The sequence below is a fragment of the Melozone crissalis genome, unplaced genomic scaffold (genome assembly GCF_028551555.1).
Source record: "Melozone crissalis strain CALT ecotype California unplaced genomic scaffold, PUWL_Pcris_2 ptg000009l_1, whole genome shotgun sequence".
Lineage (NCBI taxonomy): Eukaryota > Metazoa > Chordata > Aves > Passeriformes > Passerellidae > Melozone > Melozone crissalis.
Genome location: NW_026535787.1, coordinates 16,627,811 through 16,641,015, shown reverse-complemented (window position 1 = coordinate 16,641,015; position 13,205 = coordinate 16,627,811). Strand labels below are relative to the sequence as shown.

The following is a 13,205-nucleotide window of genomic DNA, read 5'->3' as shown; positions in this document are numbered from 1 at the left end:
GCAAAGAGTATTCCTGTCCAAGCCACGGCCTGCGAGTTTGTCTAGGAGTATGCAGTGGGAGACAGTGTCAAAGGCCTTGCTGAAATCCAAATAAACAACATCTACAGCTTTCCCTGCATCCACTAGGCGGGTTACCTGGTCATAAAAGGTGACCAGGTTGGTCAAACATGATCTACCCCTCCTAAATCCATGCTGGCTGGGTCTGATACCCTGGCCATTCTGTAAATTTTGCGTGATGGCGCATAGTATAAACTGTTCCATTATTCTGCCAGGTACTGAGGTCAGGCTAACTGGTCTATAATTACCAGGATCCTCCTTTGCACCTTTTTTGTAAATAGGTGTCACATTGGCCAGCTTCCAGTCATCCGGAACCTTTCTCCTTACAATCGTCATGGCACTTCTCTTTTAGGTGTTTCCCCACTTCAGTTGGGTTCTGAATTTGTTCCTGTGGAAAATCCCAGTCTACAGGATCAGAAAATCCCTTCAGGGTTTGGCCTATATTTTCCCATTGTCCACACCACTCAGGATTTTTCATGCCTGCATATGCTTCTGGGTGCCACTGGAGGATGTGGGAGTGCTCCTCTGGGCGATGGCCCGGCGCAGCAGGCACCTCCCCAACTCCCTGGGGGTGTTGAGGATGCTGAACGCCATCGACTGGCGCCTCCGAGCCTGCAAAAGAGAGGCAGGACCATTACCTCAGCATGGGGCAGGATACAGGGGTCCCTCCTGATCCTTCTTTTTCCCTCTGAAACTTACTGGTGTGGCTGGGGCTCGCTGCTCGCTGTCTTGACTGGCCTGGGAGCCACTCTGTGCACCGCGGTCCTGGGAGCTCTGGGGCCGTGGGAAGCAGCTGGTTGGCTTCTTGGACTGGAAAACAGGGGACCAGCTAGTACTGCCATCCAGGGGTCAGCCTGCTGTGGGGCTGGCAGCAATGAGGGAACTGAGGGGACACAGGGAGGGGATGTGATTGAGGGTTGCTGTGCCCAGGGAAGGCAGAAGGCTCAGCCCTTCGCCTCTGGAATGGCCTCCTTGCCAGCACTGGGAGCATCACGAGTACCAGACACACCACTGGATGCTGGGAATACTGGGCACTGGAATCCAGGATCAGTGGGAACATGTGGTGAATGGGGGCCACAGCAGCTCCCTCAAACCCTGGAACCCATCTTGTTCCCAGTGGGAACTGTGATGAGCTCCTTGTTCCCAGTAGGGTGCTGTGCTGGGGGACTGGGCTGAGCTCACTGGGGGGGTGTCAGGGCCCTGGTGGGTCTCCTCCGAGAGGCGCTTCCTCCGCTGCCGGGTGGTGATGCTGCCGGCCTGGCTGCTGCACTGCCTGCTGGCGGCCATGGGCTGGGAGGACTGCCTTCTGCCACGCTGCAGCGTCTCTTCTGGGTCCCCCATCTTCACATCCTCATCTGTGATGGTTCCCAAGGAGGTGGAGGGCTGGGGAGAGGATGTGGGGATGTTGCTGAGGGGCACTGTCCGTTCCCAGACCCCCTCCCAAACCCCAGTTCTGGACAAAGGGCTGCCTGACCTCCCCCTCCCGGCCCTTACCATGCTCTCTAGGGGGTAGCTGGTTTTCAGGTGGGGGGAGCAGGCCTGGTTCCACCGCTGCAGCTCTGCAATGCGCTTCCAGTCATCCAGCTGCTCCGGCTCATCCTGGCACATGCCCAGCTGCATGGTGCTCTGGCCTAAATCCAAAGCAAGGAAGGGTCAGGGGGCTTCCAGGTAAGACAGGGCAGAACCCCACAGCCAGCAGTCCCAGTGCCTTCCCCGCCCATACACACCGAGGCTGGAGCTGCTGGTCCGCTGCAAGCGCAGGGAGCTACGCGTGACCGGTCGGTACCCAGGGAGGCCCAGCAGTACTGAATGGCCAGGGCTCTTCTCTGGGGAGGAGGCTTCCAGCTTTGCAAGGGTTTCCTGGGAGGGGAAGCTGGTGAGGGAGCGGGTGGAGGCACCTGAGCGCAGACGGCCCTTAGCAGGGGAAGATGTTTTTGTGGACTGAGCCAATGGGATGTTCTTGATGCAGACCAGTTCCTCAGGCTCTCCCTGTTTCTGGGAGAGAAAAATCCATAGATAGGGTTTAGGTTGAACAGAGCTTAAAGCTCATCTCCTTCCACCTCCTCCTTCCCTTGGCTGGGACACCTTCCACTAGACCAGGTAGCTCTAAGCTGCATCCAATCTGGCCTTGAACACTTCCAAGCACAGGGCAGTCACAGCTTCTCTGGGCAACCTGTGCCAGGGCCTTGCCACCCTCACAGAGAAGAATTTCTTCCCAATATCCCATCAAACCCTGCCCTCTTTCAATGGGAAGCCATTGCCCCTTGTCCTGTCACTCCAGGCCTATGTCCAAAGTCCCTATCCAGGTCTCTTGGAGCCTCTTTAGACCCTGGCAGGGGCTATAAGGTCTTCCCGGAGCCTTCTTCTCCCCACTTTCTCAACCTATCTCCAAAGCAGAGGGACTTCAGCCCTTGGAGAGCTTCTGTGACCTCCTCTGTCCTTGCTCCAGCAACTCCATGTCATTCTGACCTTGGGGTCCCAGAGCTGGAAGCAGCTCTGCAGGTGGGGTCTCACCTGCAGAGTGGATCAGAGGGGCAAAATCCCTATATTGCAGCACTTTCCACTGTGCTGGGAGGGATCAGCTGAGGACATGGCATTTCACAGTACAGTACAGAGGAGAGGGTGGCTCCAGCAGGAAGTGACAAACAAGGAGGGCTGTGCACTGTCACTGAGCAGCCAGCTCTTGGTGTGTGTTACCCGCTTAGTTTGGTCCTTCTGGATTATCTCCAACTGCTCCACCCACAAGCACAAAAAGCAGAGGTGAGTACACAGCTGAGACACAGGCTGTTTTTCATACAATCATGGAATCATTTAGGTTGGAAAAGCCCTCTGAGACTGAGTGCACTGCCAAGACCACCACTAATCCACATCCACATGCCTCTTAAATCCCTCCAGGGATAGAGACTCTACCACTGCAATGGGCAGACTGTGCCAGGACTGGACAACCCTTTCAGGGAAGGAATTTTTTCCTAACAGCCAACCTAAGCCTTGCAGGCACAACTTGAAACTATTTCCTATTGTCATGCCACTTGTTAACTGGCAGAACAAGTTACCTGGGAGACCCCCATCTGGCTGCATTCTCTTCTCAGGGAGCTGTTTCACCCTTTCAGGGCAGAGACAGTCCTCCCCAGCCTCCTTTTCTCCAGACTTAGCCCCCCTCCCAATTCCCTTAGCTGCTGCTCATCAGACTGCTGCTCCAGATCATTCCTCAGCATTGCTGCCCTTCTCTGGAAACACTCCAGCACCTGAATGTGACAGTCCCTTTCACACCTAGAAATGTGTCCCACACCCCTAGTCCCTGTGCTGAGCAGGACATGGATTCAGGGCTGTGCAGAAGGGTGAACACATCCCTTTTCCAGGAGGGCACCCCCATCCACATCCCTCCTGCTGGGAGTGGAATTCCTACCTGACTTGTCAGTCTCTTCATCTCTTCCAGGAGCTTCTTCCTCTCTTCCAAGGCTGCCCCCTTGCTGCTCTCATACTCCTGCAGGGCCCGCTCCTTTTCTGCCAGCTGCTCCCGCAGCGATGGCACCTTGGCCGCCTCCAGCTTGGCCTGCGCTAGCTCATCTTGCAGCGTGGACACGGCTTTTGCTCTCTGCTCCAGGTCCTGGCGCTGCTGGCTTTCTAGGGAGGCATGTCTGGCCCGAGCACTGTCGAGCTCCTGCTGCAGAGCGGCCAGGAGCTGCTCCTTCTGCAGGCACTTGTCCTGGCAGACCTTTGCCTCCTGCCTCAGCTCATCCTCCCGCTCACTCTGGCTGTGGCGGTCCCTCTTCAGTGCCTCAATGGTCATCCGCTGCTTCTCCATCTCGTCCTGGCACCGCTGCACCTCCACCTTCATCAGTGAGCACCTCTTGGCTGCACGGGAGGCTGCGGTGGCCATCTCTGTCTGCAGCACCCGCAGCCTCTCCTCCAGCTTCTTGCTCTTCTCCGACTCAGCCAGGATCAGGCGTTTCAGCTCCTTGCTCTCCCTTCTCTTTCACCTGGTGATGGAGGATGGAGACCTCCTGCTCCAGGCTGCTGATCAGAGTGTTCTTCCTCTCCATCTCCTGGACACACTGGGACACTTGTTCCTTCCAGCTCTCCCTCTCTTGCAGGAGTGTCCGGGTTTAGGGCAAATTTGGTAGAGAAATTCCAAAGGAGGGCCCCTCCAGAAAGCAAACCCACACAGCCCCTCCCCTCAACCAGTTCAGGAAGAATTCCTCAGAGAGAAGTGGAAAGAACCTGTTTATTTAACAGGCACAGCACCCCCTAGCACACAAAATCAACAATACCAGATGGCACCACTCTAAAAAAAGATGACAAATTCAGAAAGTCTCTCTCGGGGGTGGTCGCTCTGTTATCAGTCCCTCCGACGCTGGAGCAGCTGCTGCAGGCCACAAGGTATAAACTCTCGGTGTTCCCAGGTCCCAGTGAAGCAGGTTCGAGATGGTCGAAAAAAAGGAGAGGAGAAATAGTCCAGGAAGAAATTTGGACTGTTTAGCTAAACTAGCTAATGAACAGAAGCAAAAGCAAGCAGAAGAGCCAGAGTGAGAGAAAGAGCAAAGCAAAAAGCAAAAGCAAAAAAGCAAGAGCAGCCCTATGTACTGCCCGTCTCTTTGTCCCTGATAAGAAAAACCCAAACAAAACTTTCACTCTTCAGAGCCAGGCTTAAAGGCACAGAACATATGAATGGGGATACAAGCATCATAACATCACCCTAGGACATTCCACCTCTTATCGCCATATTATCAACATCACATCAACTCCCACACATCATGCATTTATTCATACAAAATTTCCATCTGTTCCCCCAAAATTTACAAGCAATACCCATCATTCCCTCATCACATCCCCACACTGGACCACTGAATCCAAGCCCTATACTACAGAGCTGCAGGATTCCCCCCTTTCACTTTACTCACTTGTAGCTCCATGTCATGGTTTGACACTGGCACAATGCCAGTGCCCCCATGAGAATGCCCTCTCCCTGGTGTCGGCTGTGAGATGTGACCAGGAATAAGCAAAGCAGGCTCCTACTTAGAAATAAAGAAAACTTTATTAACTAAACTACAAGAAAATACTTAAACTACAAGGAAAGAAAAAAAAAACACACAAGGAAAATGAAAACCTTACAAAAGCATTTTCCTCCTCCCCCTCACCAAATTCCAATACAATACATCTCTCAAATCACCAACTCTTGGTCCGTCATCACCTTTTAGAATACTCAATCCTTAGTTCATCAAGAGGAGAAGGAGTCCTTCTTTGTACCATGGGCTTCCTGTCACACGTGGCACCGCCCGGAGATCATTTGCCATCGTGACATCTTCCTTCCATGCCCCAGTGCTCTCACCACTGCACATGGACCAGGGCTGCTTCCAGGGTTTCCTCTTTTAAGGATGCCTTGTCCCACTCCAAAAAAGGCACAGTCTCAACTTTGGGACATCTGTCCCACCCATATTTTTGCACCCCCTGGGGCCGAGGGGTACCCACACTGAACACTCCTGGCTCTGGGGCATTACCCACCCTGGACGCAGTCTCTGTATCACAAGGAAACATGGCTCTGTCCATGGCTATACAAAAAAGAGTCCAGCAAAAAATGCCACTCCGTCTTCTCCATTCCTCCAACATCTCTTTCTCTCCGGCCCAGACCTCCATCACTTGCCCATTTCCTTCTTCATCCTCTACTCTTACCTCTCTTCTAGGAAGGGTTAACGTTCTGTAAAGTTTTCATTATCCACAAAGGGGTTAAAAGCTCCCACAAGTGGCTGGACACATCGCTGCCTCCTTCCCCCTCTTTTCCTCCTTCTCAGCCATGCTGCCTGCTGCCATACATGTTTATCAAGTTTCAGGGTAACTCCCAGGCATGGCTCTGTCTCTGTCTCTGTCTCCCAGAAGGGGGAATACCTCTCAGTAGTTCTTTGATGTTTCCACCCTCCGGCCCCTCAGGGTCAGGCCCACCTCTCCCAGGCTGCATGGCTTTCCCCTCCCCCCACCCAGCCAGGAGCTGGGCTGGGGGAGAGATCAAACTCTCTCCCACCAGAAATCCAAAAAGAGCCTCCCAGAGGAGCAGCTCTGCTTCTAACCCCTGTGTGTTCTCAGAAGCGTATCCAAATATCAGTGGTCAATCCAAGTGCCAATACCAAAATCTGAGCACCCATTGGTTTGACTACAACCTCCCAGAAAACCTGTTTCCTGTCAATGTCAAACCACCACACTCCATTTATCACTTGCTCAGACTTCCGACGCTTGCACATTTCCTTCTCCATCTTCCACTTGCCCAGACCTTCAACACTTACACATTTTCTTCTGTCTCATGTCTATGGTTTAATGTACAGACAATGGCAGTAACATCCAACGAACAGTGATATTGCATACCATTCTCACCACACAATCAGATCTCCCTGAGGTACACATCCTGTTGTTCCATCTCTTTGCATGATCCACCATGTGCAACCTGGTCCCTGAGCAAAGACAACCCCACGAATGGGTTTGTCTGTACTCGAGGCAGAATTGATCCACACAGTCTTCCTTAACAAACCTCTGACATGTACCACTGGGACTTTATCTCCATCTATTATATTCAGGGACTCAGACTGGGCAGGACCTGCTCAGTTGGTGGAACCTCAGGTGTTAACTAACCAGGTGGCCTTTGCTAAATGCTGCTCCCAATTTTTGAAAGATCCCCCACCCAAAGCTTTCAACTGGGCTTTTAGCAGTCCATTGTACCTCTCTACTTTTCCTGCAGCTGGTGCATGGTAGGGAATATGGTACACCCACACAATGCCAAGTTCCCTAGCCCAGGTGTTGATAAGGCTGTTCTTGAAATGAGTCCCGTTGTCTGACTCAATCCTCTCAGGGGTACCATGTCTCCACAGAACTTGTTTTTCAAGGCCCAGGATGGTGTTCCGGGCTGTAGCATGAGACACAGGGTAGGTTTCCAACCATCCAGTGGTGGCTTCCACCATGGTCGTAGCACGTAGCGCTTGCCCTGGCATGTCTGGGGCAGTGTGATGTAGTCAATCTGCCAGGCCTCCCCATACTTGTACTTGGACCACCGCCCACCATACCAGAGGGGCTTCCCTCGCTTGGCCTGCTTGATCGCAGCACACGTCTCACAGTCATGGATTGTTGTTATTCATATTTTTGTATATCATATTTCTAGGGTCCATACCTTCTATAGGTGGTTTTCTCACAGCTGCTCTTCACAGCAGTGTTGTTGTCTTCTCAGTCAGGACTCCTCTCCGGCTCTCCCTGAATGCCCTACCCCCTTTTATCCCAGCTACCTCCAGGGGCTACAGCTGCTGCCCAATTAAGGACATCACAGCTGCAGCCCATTTACAATAACTAGAATTGGGGCAGGGTCACTTATACAATACAGAGATCTTTTACTGCAATACATATATTTACTCAGGCTCCTATATTTCCCCCTTTTCTTTTAACACATTTTCAATTACACAGTTAAAATACACATATCTGTCCCAGCTGTCAGGCTGCCACAGCTCTCGGCTGTCTTGAATACATACATTTCCCTAGATGTTCTCAGGCTCCTTTCCTCAAAGGCCATGCTTCTCACAGCTCCTTGATTCAAAGCTCCTGCTTCTTCTACATATCTGTCCCAGCTCTCAGGCTGCCACAGCTCTCAGCTGTCTTGAATACATACATTTCCTTAGATGTTCTCAGGCTCCTTTCCTCAAAGGCCATACTTCTCACAGCTCTCTGCTGTTACAGCTCCTTGATTCAAAGGCCATATTATATTTCTAGAGTCCCAGCTCTCAGGCTGCCACAGCTCTCGGCTGTCTTATCGTCTATCACATCGGGGGGTCCCATAGCTTCTCTCAGTGTTTTCTTATGGCTGCAGATCTTCTATAACGCCAGGGTCACCAGATGTTGTTATTTCTAGAGGCTCATACCTTCTGGGTGGTTTTCTCACAGCAGCTCTTCACAGCAGTGTTGTTATTGTTTCTAAGCCAGGTCTCCACTCCAAGGCTCTCCCTGAATGCCCTACCTCCTTTTATCCCGGCTATCTCCACAGGCTACAGCTGCTGCCCAATCAAGGACATCACAGCTGCAGCCCATTTACAATAACTAGAATCGGGGCAGGGTCACTTATACAATACAGAGATCTTTTACTGCAATACATATATTTACTCAGGCCCCTATATTTCCCCCTTTTCTTTTAACACATTTTTCAATTACAATAGTTACAATACACACATCTGTCCCAGCTGTCAGGCTGCCACAGCTCTCGGCTGTCTTGAATACATTGAATACATACATATCCCTAGATGTTCTCAGGCTCCTTTCCTCAAAGGCCATGCTACTCACAGCTCTCTGCTGTCACAGCTCCTTGATTCAAAGCTCCTGCTTCTTTCTTCTACATATCTGTCCCAGCTGTCAGGCTGCCACAGCTCTCAGCTGTCCTATCTTCTATCATGTCGGGGGTCCCACACCTTCTCTCGGTGTTTTCTTGACGGAGCGAAGGGAGACAAGCACATCCAATGATGATCAACAAGTCTCCAATTTACTGATCCGGCTTACATGCTTTTATAATAGCGTTAATCAAGCTCATACATATTGCAAAACCTAAGCTCATCATTGGCTGCAGATTAAATGTCAGCTCTTCCTTTGTGGCTACATTTACATTCTTAGGATGCTTGTGGTTTTCTGTTGAGACTAGTTCTTGTTTTTCCATTCTGTTGTTGTTGTCTTACATTTACTCGCTCAAGGGCACAGTGTCCTTGACTTGTAATCAGAAGGCTGAGAATTTACTGCTTACAGCTGCATTTTTACTGCTTAACCAGCCGTATATGATCATGGCCTTTCCCCTCAAGCCACGTCTGCACAAAGCTCTCCACACTTCTCCCGTTTTCTTTTTGTGCAAGAAAGTTAGTCTGCCAGGTTTTTTCTATCATTCGGCTGACCATGTTTTGAATACAATTAAAAATACAAGGCAAAATAAGCAAAAGCATCAAAATCACACCCAGTATCCCTATAGCATATGTCACAAGGTTCCTCAGCCACGGTCTAAGTCCCAAACTTTTAAGCCATTCATCAATTCCCAGTCCTTCCTCTTCTTTGAGATTGTGAAGTCCCTGCAGCAATTCTTTTATCTTAGCATGAATAGATACAGAATGATCGGACAAATTCATGCAGCACATTCCCTCAAATTCTTCACACCCATGCCCTTGTGCTAAAAGCAAAAAATCTATAGCGGCTCTATTTTGCAACACAGCATGATTAACACTTTGCACATCTGCGGTTAGCATATCTAAAATTTGTGACGTCTTGTTTAACTCATCCTTGGCCCAGCATCCCAATTGCTTTGCTAAGTTCATAGCTTTATTTGCAGCTCCTCCTGGCAAGATAGTTGAAACTATCACTTGTTTTAACTCACTCCAAAACTGTGGGTTTCCTATCTGGCTGCAGTCTAAGTCATGCAGGCTGCGTCTCTCCCTGCTTGAATTTTGACTCAATTGCATTAATAAAGACACATTGGGGTGAAACAATGTTTCCCAAATAACAAGGTCCGCCCTGTGGCCTGGCTGGTATACCATTCCAAGCTCTGTCTCCACAAATTAAAAATATCCCTGTGGGTAATTTCATCGGTGCCGTGATGTCAGTGCCGTTACATTGGCTGTAAAGCTGCTGAGACACTGTACCCGAATCCCGGGATGAATCTAGGGTAGCCCATGTTCCTCTATGCTGATTTAAATTCTGGGGATCTAAGAGATCGAAACTGAACCAACCACCATTTGAGGTGTTAGTCATACATGCGTTCGCACTTCCGAAGAGATCCAACTCCTCTGGAGGAGAGTACAAGCTAGTATTAAGTGATAAGATTATTAAGCATTGGCAGTAACCGTCACTTTGACTTGCAGTGTACCCTTGTTGCGCGGGTAACCTAATGTTTGTCATATTGTGCATGCATAGAGTTTGGTTATCAATCAGACTGCAAAATTCCCGAGGAGACCACACTGGGAGTCCCACCAAGCATGTTCAAAATGGGTTAGTAATCCCTCCAAGGCTAAGACAAAGCGATGATTGGTCAGTTTGATTAGCAAGTGTTATCCATATATTATCTCTTGGTTGATTAAAGCGCGTCACTCCTACTGCTCCAGCCATCACAGCACTAAGCAGTATAACAAAAATAAGCCTCATTTTTCTGTTTTCTTTCTCGCTTTCTTTTTCTTATCAACCTTTAACTTTACCCCTCCTGGCCCTTGTAGTCTCCACTCCTGTAGTTCCTTAATGCATTGGTCTAATGCTTTATCAGGATCTCCTTTAACGGGTCCTACAACAGAATGCTGTGTTAAGGGCACCAATTTTCTACACCTTACCGAGGCTATGTACGACCTACTTTGAGCATTAACCCTTCTTAGAATATACTGCACCTCCCACTGATAGTAAGCCAAAATTTTCTGTTCAGGAGACTCGTAAAGATCTAAAGCCGAAGCTGTATCTCGCCCTGTCTGTCTCCTTAGTTCCCTTTGCCAGTCATCGCCCCATGTGTGTTCATGATCACAGGTGTTGCACCACAAGCGCCAAAGCAACGACTGTTCTACCCAAAAGGTCCTACCACAACCCCCACCAATATAGTGCTACCCAAGTGGCACAACCCAGGCTGCGGCACTCAAGGCAGTTCTCCCTTGCCCGTCCCCTTATGTGGAAAGACGATAATGATTCAATGGTGTTAATCAGTTCCTTGGCCGTCTGGTGGCAGCGTTTCACGGCCCTGTCGACCGCTTTCAAGTGTCCCTTCAGCTGTAGCAGTAGTGGTCGCAGGATCAGGGGCAGTTTCTCCTCCAGGCGTTCCTTGTCCCCTTCCGCAAGGTTGTCCACCAATCGCTGCATTAAGAACAGGTTTAGTCCTCTTGGCAGGTACCCACAGCGCTCCTGTAGGGGTGGAAACACAGAGATATCCCATTCCCCAGAAAAGGACCTTAGCAGGATCCTTCCACAACCCTGTCTTGGGGTCCCTGTATCTTACCCACATTTCCTTTTTCTGCTCAGTAACCTCTTTTGGCTTATAATGCAGTTCTGCCGGGGGTTGCCCTGCATCCCCAAATACACACAAGTGATTGATCACAAACAAACTTTTTAACAACCTTGCCTGGGGGTCAGTTACTCCCTCGTGTTTGGCTAAATACCTTTTCAAAGTACCATTTGCCCTTTCAATGATGGCTTGCCCTGTCGGGGAGTTTGGAATGCCTGTAACATGTTCAATTCCCCAATTCCTTAAAAATTTCCCTATCCTCTGACTGATATAGGCAGAACCATTATCTGTTTTAATTCTTTTTGATGTACCCATTACTGCAAAGAAACTCTACAAATGCCTTTCCACATGTATTGCTTTTTCTCCTGTCTGAGCTGTTGCCCAAATATATTTGCTATAGGTATCAATAGACACATGTACGTATTTCAGCCTGCCAAAACTAGGGACGTGTGACATCCATTTGCCATAACTCATTTGATTGCAGGCCTCGCGGGTTTACTCCTAAGCCTAAACCGCTGCCCCCATTATGGTGACTACAAGTTGGACAGGCCCTCACGATGGCTTTTGCTTCTGCGAGTGTTACCTTAAATTCTCTACTTAAGCCTTTTGCATTTTGGTGAAACATTGAGTGGGTTTCTCGTGCCAATTGGTGATTTGACAGGGGTGTGTTCTGGGTTATAGTAACCAATTTATCCGCCCTATCATTCCCTTCTCCTAAACTAACATTCCATTTGTGGCTCCTGACATGAATTACAGCATAAGCGTGTTCCCTTGCTCTTGTAGCCTTCTTCAGCTGCATTAACAGTTCGTGCAGTCTCTGATTCTGTACCTCCTTTATGGAGGCATCTTCAATTCTCGCTACAACTCCTGCAACATACAAAGAGTCTGTAACAATGTTCAATGGTCCCTTAAGCTGTGACATTGCCCATACCACTGCTAACAGTTCCATGGTTTGTAAGCTGGCCACTGCCTCTGATTGCAAAATCTGATGTCTCCATAATCCCTTTTCTTGCCAAGTTATTGCAGCAGTTCTTGACTTCCTACCAGCATCTGTGAATGCAGTAATAGCATCTGTTATAGGGGAGTTTTCTCGCTTCGGGCGAGTTATCCAGTCCCCGTCCCCTATCCACTGAACCAGAGCTGGTCGAAGCCTGTCCGTTTCAATAGGACAATATGCACCTAGAAGAGCTTCCTGCAGTTCTTCTGAATTATTCAGGTACCAATCCAAAGCGTCCTTTTTCATTGGCATCCTGATGATAGCTGGTTCCGCCCCTGCCACCTGTAACATCCTCTCTCTGCCTTTCTTTATTAAATCTGCTAACATTTCAATTTTTTGAAAAAGAGTTTTAGTTTGTTGTAATGGAGGGGAAAGCCATTCTAGTATCCATGTCTCCCCCGTTTTCTTTTTGAATTGCCTTAGCGCTCCAAGAAGATATTTTGGACCATTCCAAATGGTCAAGTCTATGGGTAATTCTGGATCCCTTCGGTAAACCTGCCCATGTGTAACACAGTCCACAATTTGCTGAACCATCCGCTGTTGTTTGTCAGTCATTCGCACCAGGCAGGTTGGGTCAGTTCCTTTTAGTAGGGGACGCAACTCATCCAGTAATTCGTTGGGTATTCCCACTATTGGCTTTAGCCACTGCAAATCACCCAAATGTTTTTGAGCATCATTTAAAGTTGCCATCTTTGGTTTTAACTCAAATTTTTGAGGTTTTACTGTTTGGTCTGACATGGACCATCCCAAATATTTCCAGGGGGCTGTTGTTTGAATTTTCTCAGGAGCTATCACCAAAGAATACTGTGCCAGCGTGGTCCTTATTTTCTGGATTTGTTGCGCTGTAAAAGGTGCGGGCTGAGCAAACAAGACATCATCCATGTAGTGATAGATCACAGTGCTCGGCCGTTGTTTTCTTAATGGTTGCAATGCTGCATTAACGTAAAGTTGACACAAGGTGGGGCTGTTGCGCATGCCTTGCGGGAGTACAGTCCACTCGAACCTTTGATCTGGCCCTTCTCTATTAATCGCGGGCAGCGTAAAGGCAAAGCTTTTCATATCCTGTGGATGAAGTGCAATAGTGAACAAACAATCTTTTAAGTCAATGGCTAGTAATGGCCAATCCTTTGGAATCATTGCAGGATTAGGTAATCCTGGTTGGAGTTCCCCCAATGATCA

General features: G+C 49.2%; 1 protein-coding gene across 1 annotated transcript in view; it reads right to left on the bottom strand.

The window, feature by feature from the left end:
• The window catches only part of NUMA1 (nuclear mitotic apparatus protein 1), a 111,441-nt gene that overhangs the window by 7,427 nt on the left and 90,809 nt on the right, over positions 1-13,205 (bottom strand). The window contains exon 20 of the mRNA XM_054270191.1: positions 1,785-2,052. Within this exon, the coding sequence (XP_054126166.1) occupies positions 1,785-2,052 (268 nt within the window). The remainder of the gene's footprint in view (positions 1-1,784; positions 2,053-13,205) is intronic.